At 38.9% G+C, this 20,049-nt stretch overlaps 1 protein-coding gene across 3 annotated transcripts in view; it reads left to right on the top strand.

The window, feature by feature from the left end:
• The window catches only part of Ranbp17 (RAN binding protein 17), a 289,555-nt gene that overhangs the window by 21,603 nt on the left and 247,903 nt on the right, over positions 1-20,049 (top strand). For 2 of the 3 annotated variants that reach the window (XM_032914025.1, XM_032914023.1), the window contains exons 5-12: positions 65-130; positions 5,361-5,465; positions 7,059-7,224; positions 9,697-9,770; positions 12,377-12,496; positions 14,290-14,436; positions 15,239-15,411; positions 18,251-18,444. In XM_032914025.1, coding sequence (XP_032769916.1) covers positions 65-130; positions 5,361-5,465; positions 7,059-7,224; positions 9,697-9,770; positions 12,377-12,496; positions 14,290-14,436; positions 15,239-15,411; positions 18,251-18,444 — 1,045 coding nt within the window. The remainder of the gene's footprint in view (positions 1-64; positions 131-5,360; positions 5,466-7,058; positions 7,225-9,696; positions 9,771-12,376; positions 12,497-14,289; positions 14,437-15,238; positions 15,412-18,250; positions 18,445-20,049) is intronic. The other variant, XM_032914024.1, reaches the window with a different exon arrangement.

Below are 20,049 nucleotides of genomic sequence, written 5' to 3'. Positions count from 1 at the left end.
TAAAAAGTATTGCTTGGTTTACACTTAAGAGCTCATCATGTCTCATGTGGTTCTTTTTCTAAAGGGCACAGTGGAGCACTGCATAATAGGGGTGATAATCCTTTCCGAACTGACACAGGAAATGAACCTGGTAAGTTTTTCCATGTAATAGGACATGGAACTTGCTTAGGTAATATTGTTTCTTTGTGGCATGAAACTCTTAACTGGTCAAGTCTTTAAGTATTTGTTTTACTATTTGGAAAAGTAAATTAGAATACTTTCATTAAAAATCACAACCATAGGGAAAAAAAACTACAGAATAATGGTAATGGGAAATGGGACACGGTGCTTGTTCCCTAGAGAACTGTCTTCATTCTTGCAGATAGAATAATATATTAACTGTACAAATGAAGTGTATAGGAAAGGAGAGCAAACTCTTATGCGTTTCTAAGTAAAGAGCAAACAGTTTAGAAGATTGATTCCTAACCATGGGTGAATGGCACCATCTATCCAGAAACAGATAGCTTGGCACTCTGTCACTATCTGCCTTGACTTTTTCAACCTGCACAAGGAGCATTTTCAGAAACTAACCTCCCCCAACCTCAGCATCTGAGGGTGTACTCCATGCCATGTCCCCTTTTGCTGAAAGCATGGGTTTCAGTGGGAGAAAAGCAGAAGTTGCTCTACATGGAGTAATTTTATAAAGGGGAGTTTGGACTCTCAAACTGGCATCCTCCTGACTTGTGCTCATGGTATGGAATTCACATTCCACATAAGGAGAGCTGCTGTCCAATTGCCAACTCCCTGTGTAGTCACAGTATAGTCACAATATTGTATAATTGAAAAAAATTGATTACTGTTCAGTGAGTGATGAATTAAGACATTTTATAGAATTTCCACATTTTAAAACACCTTAATTTTGTGGCCATCAGTTTGCTTCTTTAGTTTTGTGGACATCAGTTTCCTTCTCACAGTTGTGTGAAGATTGTCTGCTATGGCAGTTCCTTTCTCCACTTCAGGAATAGCCAGCTGTGGGCAGGAATATAATGACAGGGACCTTGCTTAATCTGTAAATGAGTTTGAAGAACTGGAGCTCAGTTAAAAATAGTTTTAGCATGTCAGTTTACTTTTTAAAAGTAAGAGACTAGTGTAGTAACCACAGGCAGCCAGCTTTCATATTTGCTAACTTCAAAACTGATTCCCTTCTTACTTAATCACCGAGAGCAGTATAGGCTACCCTGAAGGTGAGGGAGGGCTTTAGGCTTCCTCAGTGCCTTAGTTCCCAGCTCCTCACTTAGTTCCTTATTAACTGGCAATGTGGGTTCTAATAAGAGTGTGTCTTGGAGAGCAACCAAGTATCTTTTAAAAATACAAAGGAACTTTCAGTAACATTTAGAGGGCAGAACAAAGATCTTTCTTGACCACTTGATAAGCTAACATCATGATTCCCTTTCCCCCTACGCCCCCCATTCCCAAAGCCCCAGGGAATACCTTTACATTTTCTTCTACAAGGACATTCTTTTTCCTACATGATCATGATAGGACCATTATAGTTTTTAAACATGACCTTTTGCTACTTAGACCTGCTTCCCCATTTAGCCCCAAAATGTCCTAAGAGTTGATGCCTGCTTAGAATCAACATGTTTGCTTTTCACAGTGTTAGCTTTTTCATCTGGGAGGATTAGTCATAGGAGGATTCCCTCTGCTTTACAACTTGGCTTAGTCAGGGTTACTATTGCTGTGATGAAAAATCATGACCAAAAGCAACGTGAGGAAGAAAGAGCTTATTTAACTCAGTTCCATGTAAAGGTTTATCATCAAGTACAGTGAGAGCAGGAACTCAAGCAGGGAGGATCCTGGAGGCAAGGGTTAATAGAAGAGGTCATAGAGGGGTGCTGCTTACCGCCTTGCTCCCTATGGCTTGCTCAGGCTGCTTTCTTACATAGTCCAGGACCATAGGCCATGGATGATACCACCCACAATGGATGAGGCCTTCCCCCATCAATCACGAAATTAAGAAAATGCCATACAGCCAGATGTTATGGAGGCATTTCTCAATGAAGGTTCCTTCTTTTAGAAACTCTAGTTAGTGTCAGGTTGACATAAAACTGTCCAGCGCACAGCATGACACATAAGTTAGTTCATGTTCAGTGTCCCTCATTGTTCAGTCCAGAGTGCGTTTGTTTATCAGGTATCAGCGAGGACACATGGCCTTCTTAGCGTCTCTTGCCAGGAAGCATATGGTTTGAGTTGACTAATAATAGGTAATGCTCACTTTGATTTCTTAATTAAATTAGTCTTTACTCAGCTTCCTTATTCTCTTTTTCTCCTTATAATTATTAAATATTTTATGGAGAAGTACTTTATACTTCTGACAACAGCCTATGTTAATATAGGTTTCTAATTTTATTTAAGAGATTATAATTTACCAGTAAGAAACCTTTCAAGTTGTCCTTTGTATCCATTCAACATTCACATTCCCTCACCAGTCTTTTTTTGGAGAATGGGTTTCATGTAGCTCAGGCTGACCTCACATTTGCTATGTAGCAGGGAGGGAGTGACTTTGAACTCCTGATCCTCCCGCCTCCCAAGTACCAGGATTTTAGGGATGTCCCACTGTGTCTGTCCCTTTTTGTTCGTTTCATACAAGATTTCCAGGTTATCCACAGATAGAAGCCCCAAATTTCTTTGATCCTACAGCTGGGAGGCTGAGGCAGGAGGATCATGAATCTGAGGCCAGATTGAGATGCATGGAGAGATCTTTAAAGTATGACTTTTGGCTCTGTAAGTTGGAAATATATCTTCTATTGAGCAGATTTTGCTGAGCTTAATTTGGGGGTGGAGGCGTAATTTTCCACTTCAGCTAGTATTTCTGCTGATCAGATTTATATGTGGAAAGTTCTGTGTTGTACAATGTTCAGAAGTATACTGTACACTCATTTGGTATGATTGTGGTTGTATATTTTATTCTTCCTTTATTTATTTTTTATTTTTAAAATGTGGTTTCTCACTATTGTAGCCCTATGTGGCCTGGAACTCACGGTATTCATAGACCAGACTGGCCTTGAACTCAAAGAACTCTGCCTGCCTCTGCCTCCTGAGTGCTGGGATTAAAGGTGTGCACCATCACCCACTGTCCAAGTATGGATATGTCTTTTAAGAAAAAGATCTAAACATAATTTTCCTAAAAGTTAAGATAGTAAACATTATCCTATATTTCTAGAAGCCGAATCCGCTGTTCCTTGAATATATATGTTATTCACATGCCTACACAGTAGGGACATACATGTATAATTTGGAGTGGTTCTGCAGTCTCTCTCAAACAGTGTCTACACATGTGACCCCCGTGCAGTGAGCATGCAAGCCTTGAAGAAGGCACTGGTGAAGGCAGATTTGACTTTTGCTTTATGGCCTATGCTTTGTACAAATTTTCTTTCTTTCCCTCCTTTCTTTCTTTCTTTCTTTCTTTCTTTCTTTTTTGAAGACTTCTGCATGATTTTCTTTGAAGAGAGGTGATGATAGCCTTTATTAAGAGCAGATAGACTGTTGGCATAGTACCTCGTATGTAGAAGGTACTCCATAGAAACTTAATGACTCTTTTCTTTATGTTATGGGTGTGGTAAAGAATACTAGGCATTTTAAAGATTGGTTTGAAGATTAAGTGAAATAATATGTTAAGAATACTTTGTAAAGAGGACTTGGGATACTGTATACTTTTACTGATTTTTATGGAAAAGAAAGGTTTTGACATTGTTTTTGGCATGAAAGAAGTGGGAGAGGTGAACCTTAAAGTCTGATCAGTGAAGGAGGGCTAGGAGGATGACTCAGCAGGGGAAGCACTTGGCATGCAAACGTGGCAACCGGAGTCCCCATCCCCAGAATTCATGGCATAGCCTCCTGGGTGTGGCAGTCTGCTTGCAGTCCCAGTGCATGGGGTTCAGAAACAGGAGCTCAGCAGGGCTGGCTGGCTAGATAGATTAGCCAAAATGGTGCACTCAGTCAGCTTCAGCAGGAGACCCTGCCTCAATATATAAAGTTGAGAGAGGTCAAGGTAGACACACAGTATCAACACCAGACCAACTCCATACACATGCTCACATAGGTGTGCTTATACATACATGCATACCACACACACATACAGAGAAAGGTTGACTTAGAGCACTTGCTGTAAATGATAATTAATTAAAATCACATATTGGCTACTGTCATTAACTACTTTCTATAGTTCCTTTGAACTTTATTATGTTTAATATTTTATAAGTAAATGTAGCATTTAAGAATACTCTGAATTGTATCTTAGAGCTTAGAAAGTGTCAGATAATCACTTCTTAGCTCACTATATGTATTTATATTTATTTAGTTCTGAAAATAGCAGGAAAAATGGTTTCCTACTGTCTTTCAAAGAGCCAAGAGATAAGTAGTAAATCTACAATAACTTTAGGCCATGGTGGTAATAACTACCAGAACTGGCCTTGTTTATTTCCTATTGATAAATGGAAATATATAGTATATATGTAGTATATATATTGTATATATGTATTGTATTTATAATACATATATATTTGTCAGGGATACGGGCCAGTGCTGACTATAAAACCCTGCATTTCTTGGGTGTTAAGCAAATGTTCTAGTACTACTGTGTAAATAATTTTTACATTTTAGATTAGGGACTGAAATCCTCTAGTCTTAGTAATTTATTCTTAAAAAGTTAATTTCTGGCCAGGTGATGGTGGTTTATGCCTTTAATCTCAGCTTTCGGGAGACAAGAGGCAGAGGCAGGCAGATCTCTGTGAGTTGGAGGCCAGCCTGGCCCCCATAACTAGTTTCATGACAGCCAGGGCTACATAGTGAGACCCTGCCTCCAAAAAATAATGATTTCTCTTAGCTAATAAAACATTCAGAGATGACATGTTGTATACATAATCAAATTCTTGAGTATATTTCTACTTTTGTTTTCAAAACTTTAGTGATATAAATCCAGTGACATTTAAATACTTTTATATAAGATATTTTGTAACTAATTCATTTAGCTGATTCACATATTAGAATGTGAAGATTGTTTTAGAGGTGGCATTGTAGGTGTTCTGTAGGTGTCACTTGAGAGTTAGGGAAGTTATATATATTATATACACTATAGGGCAGAGCTCAGGAACACATGATCCCAGTGTCTGTTGTTTTACTTCTGTGTCCTATATTGGCACTGAAACCCTGATAGTTTTGTGGTGGACTCTAACGTTGTCTCTGCCCTGAGGGATTGCCATCAAGTCTCTCTCCTAGGCTCTCTCCTAGGCTCTCACAAGCTCTGTTTCCATGATTTTCTGATTACTAGTGCCATTATGCTATGTAGTAAGTTTGCCTTACATTTTTTGACCTTTTTTTAGGTTGATTATTCCAGACCTTCAGCAAAACATAGGAAAGTAGCTACCTCATTTCGTGATACGTCTCTAAAAGACATTCTAGTGTTAGCCTGTTCTCTCCTGAAACAGGTAAGTCAGCTGCTGACTGGACTTCCAAGCTACTGTAACCTGGGAACCAACCTTAAGTGTTTTGAATGAGTTTTGGGCACACTGTTTTCCTCTGATTTCCTTCAAGAGATTTGTGGTCAGTCTTAAATATGGTAAATCTGTACAAACTTTACTCCTGGGTGTGGAAGATGATGCGTGAAAATTAGTGTTTGTGTTAGGTCAATAGCAGTTTTCACCTTCTTGTTGTTGATTTTTACTTGAACAGACTAACTGGGGTTTTGATCTCTTTTTCTGCCCACCCATATGGAAAACTGCAGCTTTCCATTTCCCCATGATTTCCCCGAGTTCTTTAAGAGTTCCTTTGGAAAATTGGCATTTACTACTTGCTTTTAGTGCACCATGGAGCATGCATGACTTTCCTCCTTGTAGGTTGGCTCTGATGCCTGGAGAAGGCTTCCATTCTACTGCTCAAGCTTGTCTACTTGGTGTTGTGAAGCATTTCCCAAACATCTCATTAAAAGCTTCGCTTCCTATCTGTTCAGTTCTTAGTCGTAGCCTAAGTGTCCTTTATCAATACTTGGGACCAGAAGAGTTTTAGAACTTTGGAGCGTTTTACATTTTAGAATATTTGTATAAACTTTATCAGGTGAAAAATTTCAAGATCTGAAATGTGAAATTCACCAAAATCCAAACCTTGATAGCTCAAGAAACTTTACATTGCAGCTTATTTCAGATTTTAAATTGTTTAGATGAAAATTGTTCTCTTGTATGTTAACATTGATAATCACTGTAGTAGGCCTAATTAAATGACCTTTTTAAGAATATTCTTGTAGTGTGGGAAAATATCATTTACAAGGGTAGCTAAAATAGTATAGTTGATGTTCTTGAACTCCTCATCTGACTAAACAGTACTGCCTATGGTTAGTCTGTTTACATATACATGTTACACTGGATATTCTGTCTACCCACCTCGCCTCCCTCTGTGTTATTCTTGGAGAAGTCTAGGCCTCTTTACAGATAGTTCAGAATGTCCAAGACGTACATTCTTGGGGACTGGCCTTAGCAAAAGCTGGTCAGGACCGAACTCCAGAAGCTTGTGACTTTTACCAACACTCTCATGGCCTTTGCCAGTGGAATGCATCTCATTTACACAAGATGTTATTCCAGATTCTCTTGAAGAAAATTAAGCCTCAGTTTTTTTTTTTGTTGTTGTTGTTGGTTTTTTGCTTATTTGTTTTTGTTTTTCAAAACAGGGTTACTCTGTGTAGCCCTGGCTGACCTATAACTTAACTCTGTAGACCAGGCTAACCTGGAACTCAAGACATCTGCCTGCCTCTGCTTCCGAGTGCTGGGATTAAAGGTGTGGTGCCACTACTGGCTTAGGTCACCTTTTACAGTTTTAGAAGGCAATCGGCAATCTGTAGTTAAGTATATTTTTATTCTTATTTTACAAGGTGAAATTTGGAAGTAGACTGCTGTAGAAATGTGTGGACAACCATTTTTGTTTTCTTTTTACTACTTTTTACTTCACATTAAAGAAATACTTAAATTTATAAAGTTGCAATTCTTTTAGTGATAATGTTTTATTATAATGTTTTATTTCTAACTTTGAAGGTGTTGGCCAAACCTTTAAATCTTCAGGATCAAGATCAACAAAGCCTGGTGATGCAAGTCTTAAAGCTGGTCCTCAGCTGCCTGAGCTTTGACTTCCTGGGCAGTTCAGCAGACGAGTCTGCAGACGATCTTTGCACAGTGCAGATTCCAACAACCTGGAGAACAAGTAAGAGAGAAGGAGGGTTAGCATGAGAGATAGTCTGTGTACACAGTGCAGAATTAACCCAGCCGTGTGGCCTGTGTTGTAGAGCTACTTAATTCTGAGTGCTCTAATTCAGAGCAACTATAATACTCAGTAGTAATGCTTTGCCCAACTCACATCATACTAACAGCTCTATTTTGATTTCAGGAAAAAGACAAGCCCTAGAGCTGCCTACATAGGTAGGGGAGGGTCTGACAGTTACTCAGAGGTCTTGTTCAGAGTGCCAAGGTGAACGAATCAGAGTAAGGGCCTGAGCAGAGCAGAGTTGGGGTTTACTGTGTGACAGGAGGGACACCCAAAAGAGAGCAAGATGTCTTCCCACATTGCAGAACGATAATGTCACTAGGGCACCTCAGGGCAGATGTGGGATAGGGGCTACAGAATGAGCATCAAGGAGACTTTATTCTGGGTTGAGTCTTCACCTGTGCACCTGGGAGACAAACTGACTGCCATTGGCTCTGTGGTTGGACCTTTCCCTCCTATAGCTGTGTTCTTGCAAAATTAAGCTAGAAAAGCATCAGATTTGGGGATATCAGATAGAAGGTTAAAGACTTCAGTTTAGGAATAAAAGATTAATAAACAAGGGGTTTAGCGTTCTACATCTTGGTGGTGGTGGTGATGTCATAAACAAGCATGTATATACACCTGAGTGCATATACAACTTGACTCAGTATGGCGGGAGGATTGTATTGGGCTTGTGGCTGTAGTGTTATAGTGTTGTTTTTGCAAGAGATCACCAGTGGTGATTAGCTTTCGTAACTGTATGTGATTTTATAATTCATTAATCTTAGAAAATTTAGCTTTTTAAAAAATTGGATATACAAGGCAAAGAATAGAAATAAACTTTTAAAAGTATGTGCTTAATATTCCTAGAGATATAGACCAGGTAAAGCACTCCTGAGATAAAAGTAGAACATTTGCCACGTAATTTAACAATTTAGTAAATAACCTGGAAGAGAAAATTAATGAAATTTACAAAGTAGAATTAAAATAGCCAGATGTTTAATAGAAGAGAAAGTACATGTGAGAAAATTAGACGGTGAAGCCACATGGTTGCGATTTGACTATTGGAAGTTTTAGAAAGAGAGAGTAGGAAATTAAAAACCCAACAGTGTTCCCAGCAGTGAAGGGTGGGATATGAATAGGAGTTGCACCAGGCACCCAGGTATTATGGGTGAAGAAAGATGTGCACTAGCTTTGCATTTATGAAATCCCAGGAAAACGGCTTGCAGTGCAGGAGGAAGGAAAAGTCCTCATCGTTGGGTTTGAATCTAGGGTGGCAGTAGGCTTCACAGTAACAACAGTGCATTAGCAGCCTCAGACCTCTGCAGGGTTTCAAACTCAGTGGAAATTATTAAAAGCAACATAATGTTTTTGGATGTGCAAGTCCTTCCAAATTTCTCCCTCATATACTTGCTTTTAGCAAACTAACATACAAGTCAAGAAAATAGAAGTGGGCTGAAGAGAGAACCCTTCAAACAAGATGACAATAAACAGATATAAAAAGGAGACAGGATGTGACAAAGGACTTGAACTTGATCAATGAGTGACAGGTGTAGCAAACGGAAATAATGTTTGATGATATTGGTTGGATGGAAATGTTAACTTTTTTTGTGTATTTGTGAATTTGTCAAAACATTTGCCAAAAATTAGTGAGGAAAAGATATACACAACTAAGCCAATTAGCTTAAGTACAGAGATAATTGCAAGTGTGAGATACAGGTAATATTCTTCAGCTCGCCTATTCTTTGCATGGGTAGAAATGTAAGCACTTTAGAATTGATTGTCTCACAAGTTGTGATTATAGTGGGAAGGGAAAGGATGGATATTTCAGAGAATGTTGGAGATGGGATTGTAAGGTAGGTTAGAGAACTGAACCCTAATACAGTTAATTAAGGTTAGGGTTCAGGTGGTATCAAATGAAACTGTATGATGACCATTCTTTAAATGTAAATATACCAATGGGACAGGACACTGTTGCTTTTTATAAACTTTCTAGTGCTACTTATCCCTGTCCTTGTCATTTTAGTGTGAATGCAAACTAACATTCTACTTAGAAGTGTAGATACTGTACAGAACTAAGAGTCATCTTAGCTAGCAATATTTTATATCTATACTGTTCTATTTATCAAAGGAAAAAAACCCTTAAGAATCAAAATAGACTGTGGTGGTGGATACCTTTAATCCCAGCACTCAGGAAGCAGAAGCAGAGGCAGGATCTCTTAATTCTAAGCCAGCCTAGTTCACAATGCAAATTCAGGGCAACCAGGGATATGTAGAGACACTTGGTCTGGAAAAGCCAATATTAAATGAATGAATAAATAAATAAATAGCCCAGTTGCAGTGAGTAGCCATGTGTAAAGGTCTTGATATTCTTATGTGTGTGATAATCTTTTAGTGAAATTAATGGTGTTAGAGAAATCATCTTTTTTCCAGTTTTCCTGGAGCCAGAAACATTGGATCTTTTCTTCAATTTGTATCACTCGCTTCCACCTCTGCTGTCTCAGTTAGTAAGTACATGCGATTCAGTAGTCCTTAAAGACGGAAGACCCTCAGTAGTTGGTTGTTACCGCTGTGCACCACTGGGGAATTGAACCTATGACCCCACACCTTTGATGTTAGTGTGGTAACTGAGCTGCCTGTCTAGCTTCTGGTTTTGCTTTTGTATATGGTCTTACTGTGTATAGTCCACGCTGCCTTCAAACTTGTCTCCCATCCTCATCCTCCTCAGTGCCAGGCTCAGCCTTGTCCATGTGGTTCTTTTCTAATCTGAAGTAAGGGTAATATATATTCATTTCAAAATTCTTATGCATTTAATTGAGTTATATTTTTCTAATTCTCACTTCTGAATGTATTCAATTTACACATATGCTAACAAAATCTGTTAACAGAATCTGTTAACAGTCAGTCCCGTTGTGTGATTAAGCTCAGAACCAGTAACTGATCCTGGCTCCTGCCAAAGCCAGGACAGTCTAACAACCTCTGCCTGCATCTCACCCCTAACTCACGGTGCTCAAGTCAGCCACTAGGACCGTCCTTCTCACCGTCTCTAACTCTGCTTTACCTGCTGGCTACATGTCCCAGGTCTGAGCGGCGTCTCCATCAGAGACTTCTGAGACACACACATAGGTGACCACCACTTGATTAGTGCTCGCCACTGTCGCATGCTCACTTAAGCATCTGTTACACAGAACTTTGAGACTATGAGCATCATTCTTGTTGAGTCTAAGATCCAGCAGTGTTGGGAAAAGTGTTAAGTTTAATATTTAAGCTACTAGAATTGGAGAATTGTGTCTGTGGAAAACTGTTGTAGATTTAAAGTGCATTTGTTTGGATGCTACTTCAAAGGAAGACTTGGATTGCCAAGAGCTCTCCTATTGAGTGTCGAGCTGCTCCCTTAACTCAGCAAGTCTGTTCTTGACTTTAATCTGAGTATCACAGGGTGCTTATCTGATGTTGTGCCTTGTCTTTTTCTTTTTCTTTCAACCAGGAAATTGCTTTTAGTTGTTTGAAAAGCGTGAAGTCATATGATTATGTTTTAGTATAAAGCAAAAATATACTCATGACTTTAAAAGATGTAAAAGAGAACATCTGCTTTGAGGTAACTAGCCTGGTCCCCTGCTATGCAGTGCTCGCTCATCTGGCTTCATGCTCACAGTGGCCTTGCAAGGTTAATAACACTGTCCACAGTAGGTTGACCTGAACAGAAAACAGACCCAAGTGTCTAATTGACTTTCCCCAGGGCAAGAGTAGATACTGGCATTGAGATTAAAGCCCAGGCCTTTTTATCCCCTAAATTATGCACTGGAGGTTTGCTATGTATATACTGATGATTCCTGGTTCTGTGTGTCAGGGCTGTTTGAGGAGGATGGTTTTGTTTTTTAACAGTAAAGGAAGTTAGAAACTGGAGTGTGGTCCAAACAGAAAGACTTTCATGTTTGTTCTCATTCTTATCCTTATCACAGGATCCAGACATTTTGTATGAATCTCCTAATAGAAATATTTTAACATTGGCAACTAGTGGTAATTTTAGCTGGGCAAGTAAATATATGAACCCAGGTTAAACACGCAGACATCAGTTTGTCCATTATATGAGAACAGAATGCTGTTGCAGTTAGGAACCTAGGTAATGAAATGGTTTCATATTCAGAATTTAGCGAGATAACTAGGTCAGAAATACTCCTTAGGGACTTTCAGAGAATTACTAACTCTTCCAGCAGCATTTTTCCAAACTCCCCTATAAGATACTTCTGAATGGCATAGAATAAGTACTTCATGACCAAATAGATTTGTTATATGCCTGATTCAGTTAAGGATTTTTCTCTCCCTTTCAGGATTACATAATTTGTAAGATTATTTTGTTTCTGACACCTAGTTCATTGGCTCATAGACAGAAAGGGTATCTTAGGCAGCTGCCCCCCCCCGAATATATCCATGTCTAGTGCCTGCATCGGCAGATTTGGCATAGAGAGCTTATAGAATATATGTCTCCCAATTAGGAAGAAAAAAGGGATTCAGCAAGAGGGAGAGGGCAGATAGGGTGCAAATAACACAGTGGTATAGAGACACCCCACAATCATGAGAATGGCACTGTGACACCCTCCTTTTTTCTCCTTAAAATGTCCTTTGGTCTTTTGTGTGTATGTGGTTGTGTGTGTGTGTGTGTGTGTGTGTGTATACACTTGCACTTTCTCTATAGCTGTTAATCTTAGTTTCTTGGGACGGTATCTCTGAGCCTGAAGCTCCCTTCCTCTTGACTAGAATGGCTGTCTGTCTATCTGTAACATAACACTGACTGATGTTACAGGACATGTGGTATGTCTAGTTTCATATTCAGATGTCTGTGTAAGTGCCAGGACCCACGGAGTCATCTCCCCAGCCCTTGAGGCCCCTTCCTTTGTAAAATGCAGATCACAAATTAAAACCAAAATGTCTAGGTTTTGAAAGCCAGATAGAAAAAATGCCATCTCCAAGCAGAGGGGAGTGAGGAGAGACTTTAAAATGGCTGAAGAATACATACAAGTGCTGTTTTAGTGTGGGGCACAGGCTTGTGGATGGTCATAGTGGACATAGCTACTTTTAAAATTAAAAATTAAAAAATTCTGTTGTTTTCTAGGCACTGTCATGCTTAGTTCAGTTTGCTTCTACAAGAAGATCCTTATTTAGCAGTCCTGAACGTGCCAAGTACCTTGGTAACTTAATTAAAGGAGTAAAAAGGATACTTGAAAACCCCCAGGTATTTATAAAATAACTTAATATTTAGCATATAGAAATTATATTTCTGCTCACTGGTACATAATAAAAATTTTTATATATTATGTTTTGGGAAAAACATTTAGTATTGTATTCATCTTCCTGAGATCTTATTTACTATAATTATTATTTTTTAAATCAGAGTATTTCAAAGTAAATATGGTATTCCTTCTCAATTTTGTGTTTGTGTGACTAGAAGTGTGCTCTATCGCACTTCTGTCTTCTGTCATTGGACTCTATGTCCCCGTTTGCACTTGATAAGCTGCTCCCGTGATTGAGGCGTGTATCTGCTTTTGAAGTAGGAGACAACTTAATTGTTAATATTGAAATATGTTTTTAAATTTTGAAATAGTGTCTTTTGCCCTCTTGTGGACACTGGTTTGTAGCTTTAGAAATAGACGCATTCGATCCAGCCCTTTGGTGTTAGGACCCACATGCAGACACATTCATGAGAAGTGTAGAATGTCTAACAAGAATTGTTTCACTTTCAATTAATCTTTTTTTTGTGTAAAATATTTGTGGTTTTAGCCATGGACTATAAACACATAAATGGCAGCCTAAAGAACTGTCTCTGTGCTTCTCGGTTCCTGGCAGTTTGGTGCCCTTGGTTATCCTTGTATAGAGATGAAGTACTATCACTCTACAAAGGCATTTGCTTTTTGGTTTTGTTACTGTTTTTTGTTTGTTTATTTTTTGTATTTCTGGCTATTGAAGTTTTTATTCATTTTAGTTTTTTACAATATTTTTGTTTAACAATTTCCTGTGTGTATGTAATATATCTTGATTATTTACATCCCAAATACCCCACTGCCCACATCCTCTGTACCCCAGTAGCTCTTAGGCAAAGTATTTTATAATGAATACCATATATATTTCCAATGTTAGTTTAGGTCTCATTTTCCCTCATTTTGCTCATAGATGGGGTTTTACTTAAAAAGTCAAAAGTAATTTGTGTAACTTACTATCACGAGCTATATTGTGGGAGCTGTTTGGCCAATGTAAAAGCCAGTCTGGTATTTTAGAGTCACAACTGTGTATGAGAAGACCTGTTCTATGATTTATTTTTGGAATTTGTCCTAGTTAATACATATTAATCTTCTTTCTTAGAGCCTCCATTAGTAAAATTCTTTAGATTCTTTAAGTATTAGTATTCAACCAATTCATTTTAAAATTTGGTTCTATGCCAGCTATTCTGCAAAGTGTTTAAATATAGAGGTAATGTGTTTGGTATGCAAGTCGCTCTAGAAAGGTCTTTCTTGGGCTGTTCCTTTTTAAGTTCTCTTCTAAAAGTCACCTGTCACCTACATGCTGTTTCCTTCACTGCAGTAATTTATTTGAATGCCTTGTCATTTAGAAACATTAACTTGGGACTACATTACCTATTAGTAAGTGTTGAATTGAAATAATTTTCTGTGATTTGTGCTTGTGTACTTGTATAATATACACACATGCTGACGCGTGTGCAGCTCGTCACACACACACACACACACACACACACACACACACACACACACACACACACACAGAGGCTTTTGTGTAATGTAATCCCAAACATATCTTCATCATCTTGGCTCGATGCTGCATCTAAAATCTCTGTTTAGACTCCTTACTGTAATTGACAATGACACTCAACGTAGCAGGACGTACTTGTTCCCCAACACTGTTATCTGCCCATCCGCCACAGCAAATGCCCACATAAACCAGGGGATTTAGAAAAAATACTTGGGGATTTTTATCAGTTTCTTTGAAGAGCCTTTCTTTTGTATTTTAATTTAGGGTTTGTCTGATCCTGGTAATTATCATGAATTTTGTCGATTTTTGGCTCGTTTAAAGACAAACTATCAGCTAGGAGAATTAGTTTTGGTGAAGGAGTATGCGGAAGTTATCGGATTGATTGCTAATTTTACAATTACTAGCCTTCAGGTAAGTACAAATGTATAATCAAGGTTAAACCCTAATTTTAAAGCAGTTTCTTGGTAAAGGTTTGATGGAGGTGGATTCTTGTTTTAAATACATATTTGAGTACTTAGGGAATTATTATTCTTTACAAAGTTTTTAGGTAAAATAGTCATTGCAATAAAAGAATAAAAATTGATATTCTGTTTAAATTTCTAATAAATAGTGATGAGAATCTATAATCAAATCTATGAAAAGAAAGAAACAAATGCTTTTATACATTATTGGAAAATTCTTGGAAGTTGATGGGAAGACCTGTCCTCATTTTATATCAGCATTTTATAAGTATTTGCAAAAAATACTTATGTAATAAATTTTAAGGAAATAAATTTTAAGGAACATTTTAGTAGTCATTAAAGTACTTGACATAATGAGAGATGTTAGTTTTTTTCTAATACTGCCTGGATTTGTAAAATTTGCTATTTTAAGTGAGCTTATTTACTTATCAGAATAAAAGTTAGTTTATCAGGGCTGGAGATGTGGCTTGGTTGATAGAGCTCTTTCCTGACAGCCACAGAGTTCCAGGTTCTATCCTAGCAGTATGCATGTATATGGTAGTGCATGTCTGTAATAGCAGTGCTCAGGATGGGGAGACATGAGAATCAAAAGCTAAAGGTCCTTCTTAGGTACATAATGAATTCAAGGCCAGCCTTGGCTACCTGGTTTCAAATCAAAACAACCTAAACAAGAACATCACCAACAAAACCCTAGTTAATTTTATCTGTAGTCATTTTGCTGTATGATTTTTATTTTATTTTATTTTTTGTAGCATTGGGAGTTTGCCCCCAACAGTGTTCATTACTTACTAACTCTGTGGCAGAGAATGGTAGCATCCGTTCCTTTTGTGAAGTCAGCTGAACCCCACTTGTTAGACACTTATGCACCTGAAATCACAAAGGCCTTCATCACGTCCCGACTGGAATCTGTTGCCATTGTTGTAAGGTATTGAAATATTAAATATTTTATTTTTATCTATCTCATCTTGGAAATTTTAAAGACTGAAGTAAAATGTTGGTTCACTGTTGCTGGTGTACAGTTTGTAAGTCTGACAAGTCGGTACAGTGGTGTAGCCACCACTGCACTCCCGATACTGAGAGTCATGAGTGTGGTACTCTCACCTAAAGACACTTGGTCCCTTTTTAGTTAGCACACGGCTCTGGCAATGCCTGCTTTTTTTATTTTCCTACAGTTTTTTTTGCCAGTGCTAGGATATTGCACAGATGGAACCATCAGTATTTAGCTTTTGAAATCTAGTGCCTTTCATTTGGCATGTGCATTTGGAATCCCTCCATGTCATCTCAGGGGTTCCTTCCTTTTTATTGCAGAGTAGAGTCCCATCTGTGACTGTATCCGTGCACCCACTTTCTGTTCCTGACATTTGGGTTGTTCACTTTTTTAGCAATGGGAATGAACTACTAACATCATTGATGTGCACAATTTTATACGAACGTGTTTCCATTTCTCTGTGTAAAGTACCTGTATATGGGTTTCCTGGTGGCGTGGTAAGCATATATTTTCTTTATAAAAGCTGCCAAACTATTTTCCAAAGTGTCTGTAACATCTGCTCTTACACCTTCAATGAACACCTAAGTTTGATCTGCTCTGGACTTGACTGCTGGCTGTCGCTGGTCTTTTCAGTGTTATAGTAAGTCTGACAGGTGTGTAATGGTATCTCACTGTGGTTTTAATTTTTATACCATCAACAAGTCATGATACTTATAATAGTGAACATTGTTTCATATGCTTATCTGTACTTATTCTTGGCCAAGTGTCTATCAGATTTTTTGCCACAGAGCTAAAGAGATAGCTGAGTAAGTGGTTAAGAGCACTGGCTTCTTTTTCAGAGGACCCAGGTCCCATTCCTAGCAGCCACATGGTGGCTCACAGCCATCTGTCTGTAATCCCAGGAAATCCGAAGCTCTCTTCTGGCTTCCATGGGCAATCAGTCATACACATGGTGTACAGACATACACACAGGCAGAGCTCTCATAAAATAAAATGAAAGTAAATAAAAAAACTTGTTGCTAACCCCTTTTAAAAATGAGTTACTTGTTTAGATTACACAATGGAGTACTACTCAGCTGTTAAAAATAATGATGGGGTTGGGGATTTAGCTCAGTGGTAGAGCGCTTGCCTAGGCACAAGGCCCTTTTGGTCACCAGCTCTGAAAAAAAAGAGAAAAAAACAAAAAAAAAAACAATGACTTCATGAAATTCCTAGGCAAGTGGTACGGTCCCCAGCTCACAAAAAAAAAAAAAAAAAAAAAAAAAAAAATACACATAGTATGCACTCACTGATAAGTGAATATTAGTCCAAAAGCTCTGATTACCCAAGAAACAAACCACAGACCACATGAAGCTCAAGAAGAAGGACGACCAAAGTGCAGATATGTCCCGTCCTGCAGGACAGTCAACGAGGGTCCAGAGGGTACCTGGAAGAGAATGGGGGACAAGAGACCTGAAGAAGGACGCCAAGACAAGAGTCTGATCAAGGCAACAAATTTATTTTTTCCCAAGGCTGGATTTATACCATAGCAGGGTTAACAGAGAGGGAGGGGATAAATGGGAAACATCTATACAAGCCAGAGAAACAGCTCTTGTGGTCAGGCAATTGACTGACGTCAGCAGGATGTCAGAAAGGTCACAAGTTTGTCATATCATTAGGCAACCTGACCACCAGATGTTGGTTTCTCCGAGAGGTCACAAGTTTGTCATATATCGTTGTTGAAAATTAGCCCACTCCATGGATATGACTGCATTGTGAAACTCTGTTCTTAGTAATCCACATATCTTTCCACCTGTGCCCCATTTTAGTTACTATACATAAAATAAATGTTGAAATCTGATGATGTGAGTCTTCCAACTTGGTTTTCACTATTCAGAATTGTCTTGGTGATTGTACTTCATTTTTTTCTCCATGTAAAATTTAGCATTAGTTTTTCAGGCTCTTATTTTATTTAAAAATGCATTATTATTGTATGGGGGAGAGTACATGCCTAGCACCTGTGTGCAGGTCAGAGGACATTTCACGGGGTTGTCTCGCTCCTTCCACCTTTAAAGAGTTCCAGGGATCAAGGTCAGGTCCTCAGTCTTTGCAGTAAGCACTGTGTCAGCTGACTCATTGCTCAGTCATGGAATTTCTACAAGGAAATTCCTGCTTCGCTGAAATTTTATCATATGTCATCTGTTAATCTGGGAGAGAAACTGAGATTTTGGCAGTGTCCTGCCTTCTGGTCAGCAGACATGGCTGGCGCATCTGCCTCGTTTGTTTGCCTCTCTAGCTTCCTTTGGTCAGTCCTTTATAATGCAGTGTTTAGATTTGAGCATCTTTAGTTAGATTTAGTTGGTACCTTTGTATTATGCTTACTTAGTTTCACACACTTACTTTAGAGAACAGCGTCTCATGGGCCCAGGGTAGCCTTTATGTACTTGTAACTGAGGCTAGGCTTAACCTCCTGCTCCTTCGTCCGTGTTTCCTGAGTGCTTGAGCTAAGGCAGGAACCCTCACCCTACTTAGCATGCTGTTTAAGTCGTTAAGTCGTTAACTGTTGTTTAATATTCCACTTTTACTCTCTGCCATTAGAGAGCAGCTAAGTTTGCTATGACTTCACAGTAAGTTCACTTCTTAGGTCTAGTAGCTTTTTCTGTGTGTGTGTGTGTGTGTGTGTGTGTGTGTGTGTGTGTGTGTTAATTTCTATGTGCATAATCATGTCAACTTCATTGCAAAGCTTCTGTGTTGTGATTAAGATATACATTGTAAGTGAATGTCTTTCCTATTTCAGAGATAATTTAGAAGATCCCCTGGATGACACTGCTACTGTGTTCCAGCAGCTGGAGCAGCTGTGTACAGTCAGCAGATGCGAATATGAAAAGACGTGTACTCTTCTTGTTCAGCTATTTGACCAAAATGCACAGAACTATCAAAAGCTTCTGCATTCTGCTTCAGGGCTAGCTATTGACATGGCGATTCAAGAAGGTCAGTCTGTGCTACACAGTTGTGAGCAGTGTGCCATAGTGAGTAGAGCCGTCAGTCACTGTCAGAATCCTGCAGTAAGCCAGGTACGGTGGTGACACCTGCCTTTAATCCCAGCATTCTGGAGCAGAGGCAGGCAGAGCTCTGAGTTTGAGGCCAGTCTGTCTTGAGGTAAACTAATTTTGTGTTTCCCCCATTCTGTCTAGTCCCTTAAAACCACTGATTATATATTAAGCTGTTGGGTATTTTGGTGACTTGACTATTGACCTTTAATATGTTTATGAGACACACAGGCAACAACTCAACATGGACTCATGAGGAACAACTACTAATGATCCTTAAGCAGTGTTATGTCATTGTCTTTGAAGTTTTTCCTTCTTTTCAATAGTAGACTGGACACTCAGTCAGCTAGTAAAAGAAGCCAAACCAGATTTTATTTTTATTTATTTATTAGTCTTCACCATGGCTTTTATTTATTTATTTTTAATGTTTAAAAATTTTATTTGCTTTGTATTTTTCTTAAATTTTTTATTAGATATATTTCTTTACTTACATTTCAAATTTTATTCCCCTTCCTGGTTTCCTGTCCATAAGCCCCCATTCCTTCCTCTCTCCCGCCCCCATACAATTATCCTCCTATATATCCCCCTTATTTCCCACCCCCCCCATAGTCCCCTGTACTGGGGGTCCAACCTTGGCAGGACCAAGGGCTTCCCCTTCCACTGGTGCCCCAACAAGGCTATTCTCTGCTACATATGCAGTTGGAGCCCTGGGTCAGTCCATGTGTAGTCTTTTGGTAGTGGTTTAGTCCCTGGAAACTCTGGTTGGTTGGCATTGTTGTTTTTGTGGAGTTGCAAGCTGCTTCAACTTTTTCAATAATTCCTCTAATTCTCCCCAAGGGGGTCCTATTCTTAGTTCAGTGGTTTGCTGCTAGCTTTGACCTCTGTATTGGACATGCTCTGGATGTATCTCTCAGGAGAGCTCTATATCTGGTCCCTTTCAGCATGCATTTTTTAGCTTCATCCATCTTACCTAGTTTTGGTGACTGTATATATATATGGGCCACATGTGGGGCAGGCTCTGAATGGCCATTCCTTGAGTTGCTGCTCTAAACTTTGCTTCCATATCCCCTCCTATGGATCCCCCCCCCCTTTTAAGGAGGAGTAGGAGCATCCACATTTTGGTCATCCTTCTTCTTGAGCTTCCTGTGGTCTGTGGATTGCATCTTGGGTAATTCGAGCTTTTTGGCTAATATCCACTTATCAATGAGTGCATACCAAGTGTGTTTTTCTGTGATTGAGTAACCTCACTCAGGATGATATTTTCTAGTTCCATTCATTTGCTTATGAATTTCATGAAGTCATTGCTTTTGATAGCTGAGTAGTACTCCATTGCGTAGACGTACAACATGTTTTGAATTCATTCCTCTGTTGAAGGGCATCTGGGTTCTTTCCAGCTTCTGGCTATTATAAATAAGGCTGCTATGAACATAGAGGAGCATGTGTCTTTGTTACATGTTGGGGCATCTTTTGGGTATATGCCCAGGAGAGGTATAGCTGGGTCCTCAGGTAGTACAATGTCCAATTTTCTGAGGAAGCTCCAGACTGA

This window comes from Rattus rattus, chromosome 9 (genome assembly GCF_011064425.1).
Source record: "Rattus rattus isolate New Zealand chromosome 9, Rrattus_CSIRO_v1, whole genome shotgun sequence".
Taxonomy (NCBI): domain Eukaryota; kingdom Metazoa; phylum Chordata; class Mammalia; order Rodentia; family Muridae; genus Rattus; species Rattus rattus.
This window is presented reverse-complemented; position numbering and strand designations above follow the sequence as displayed.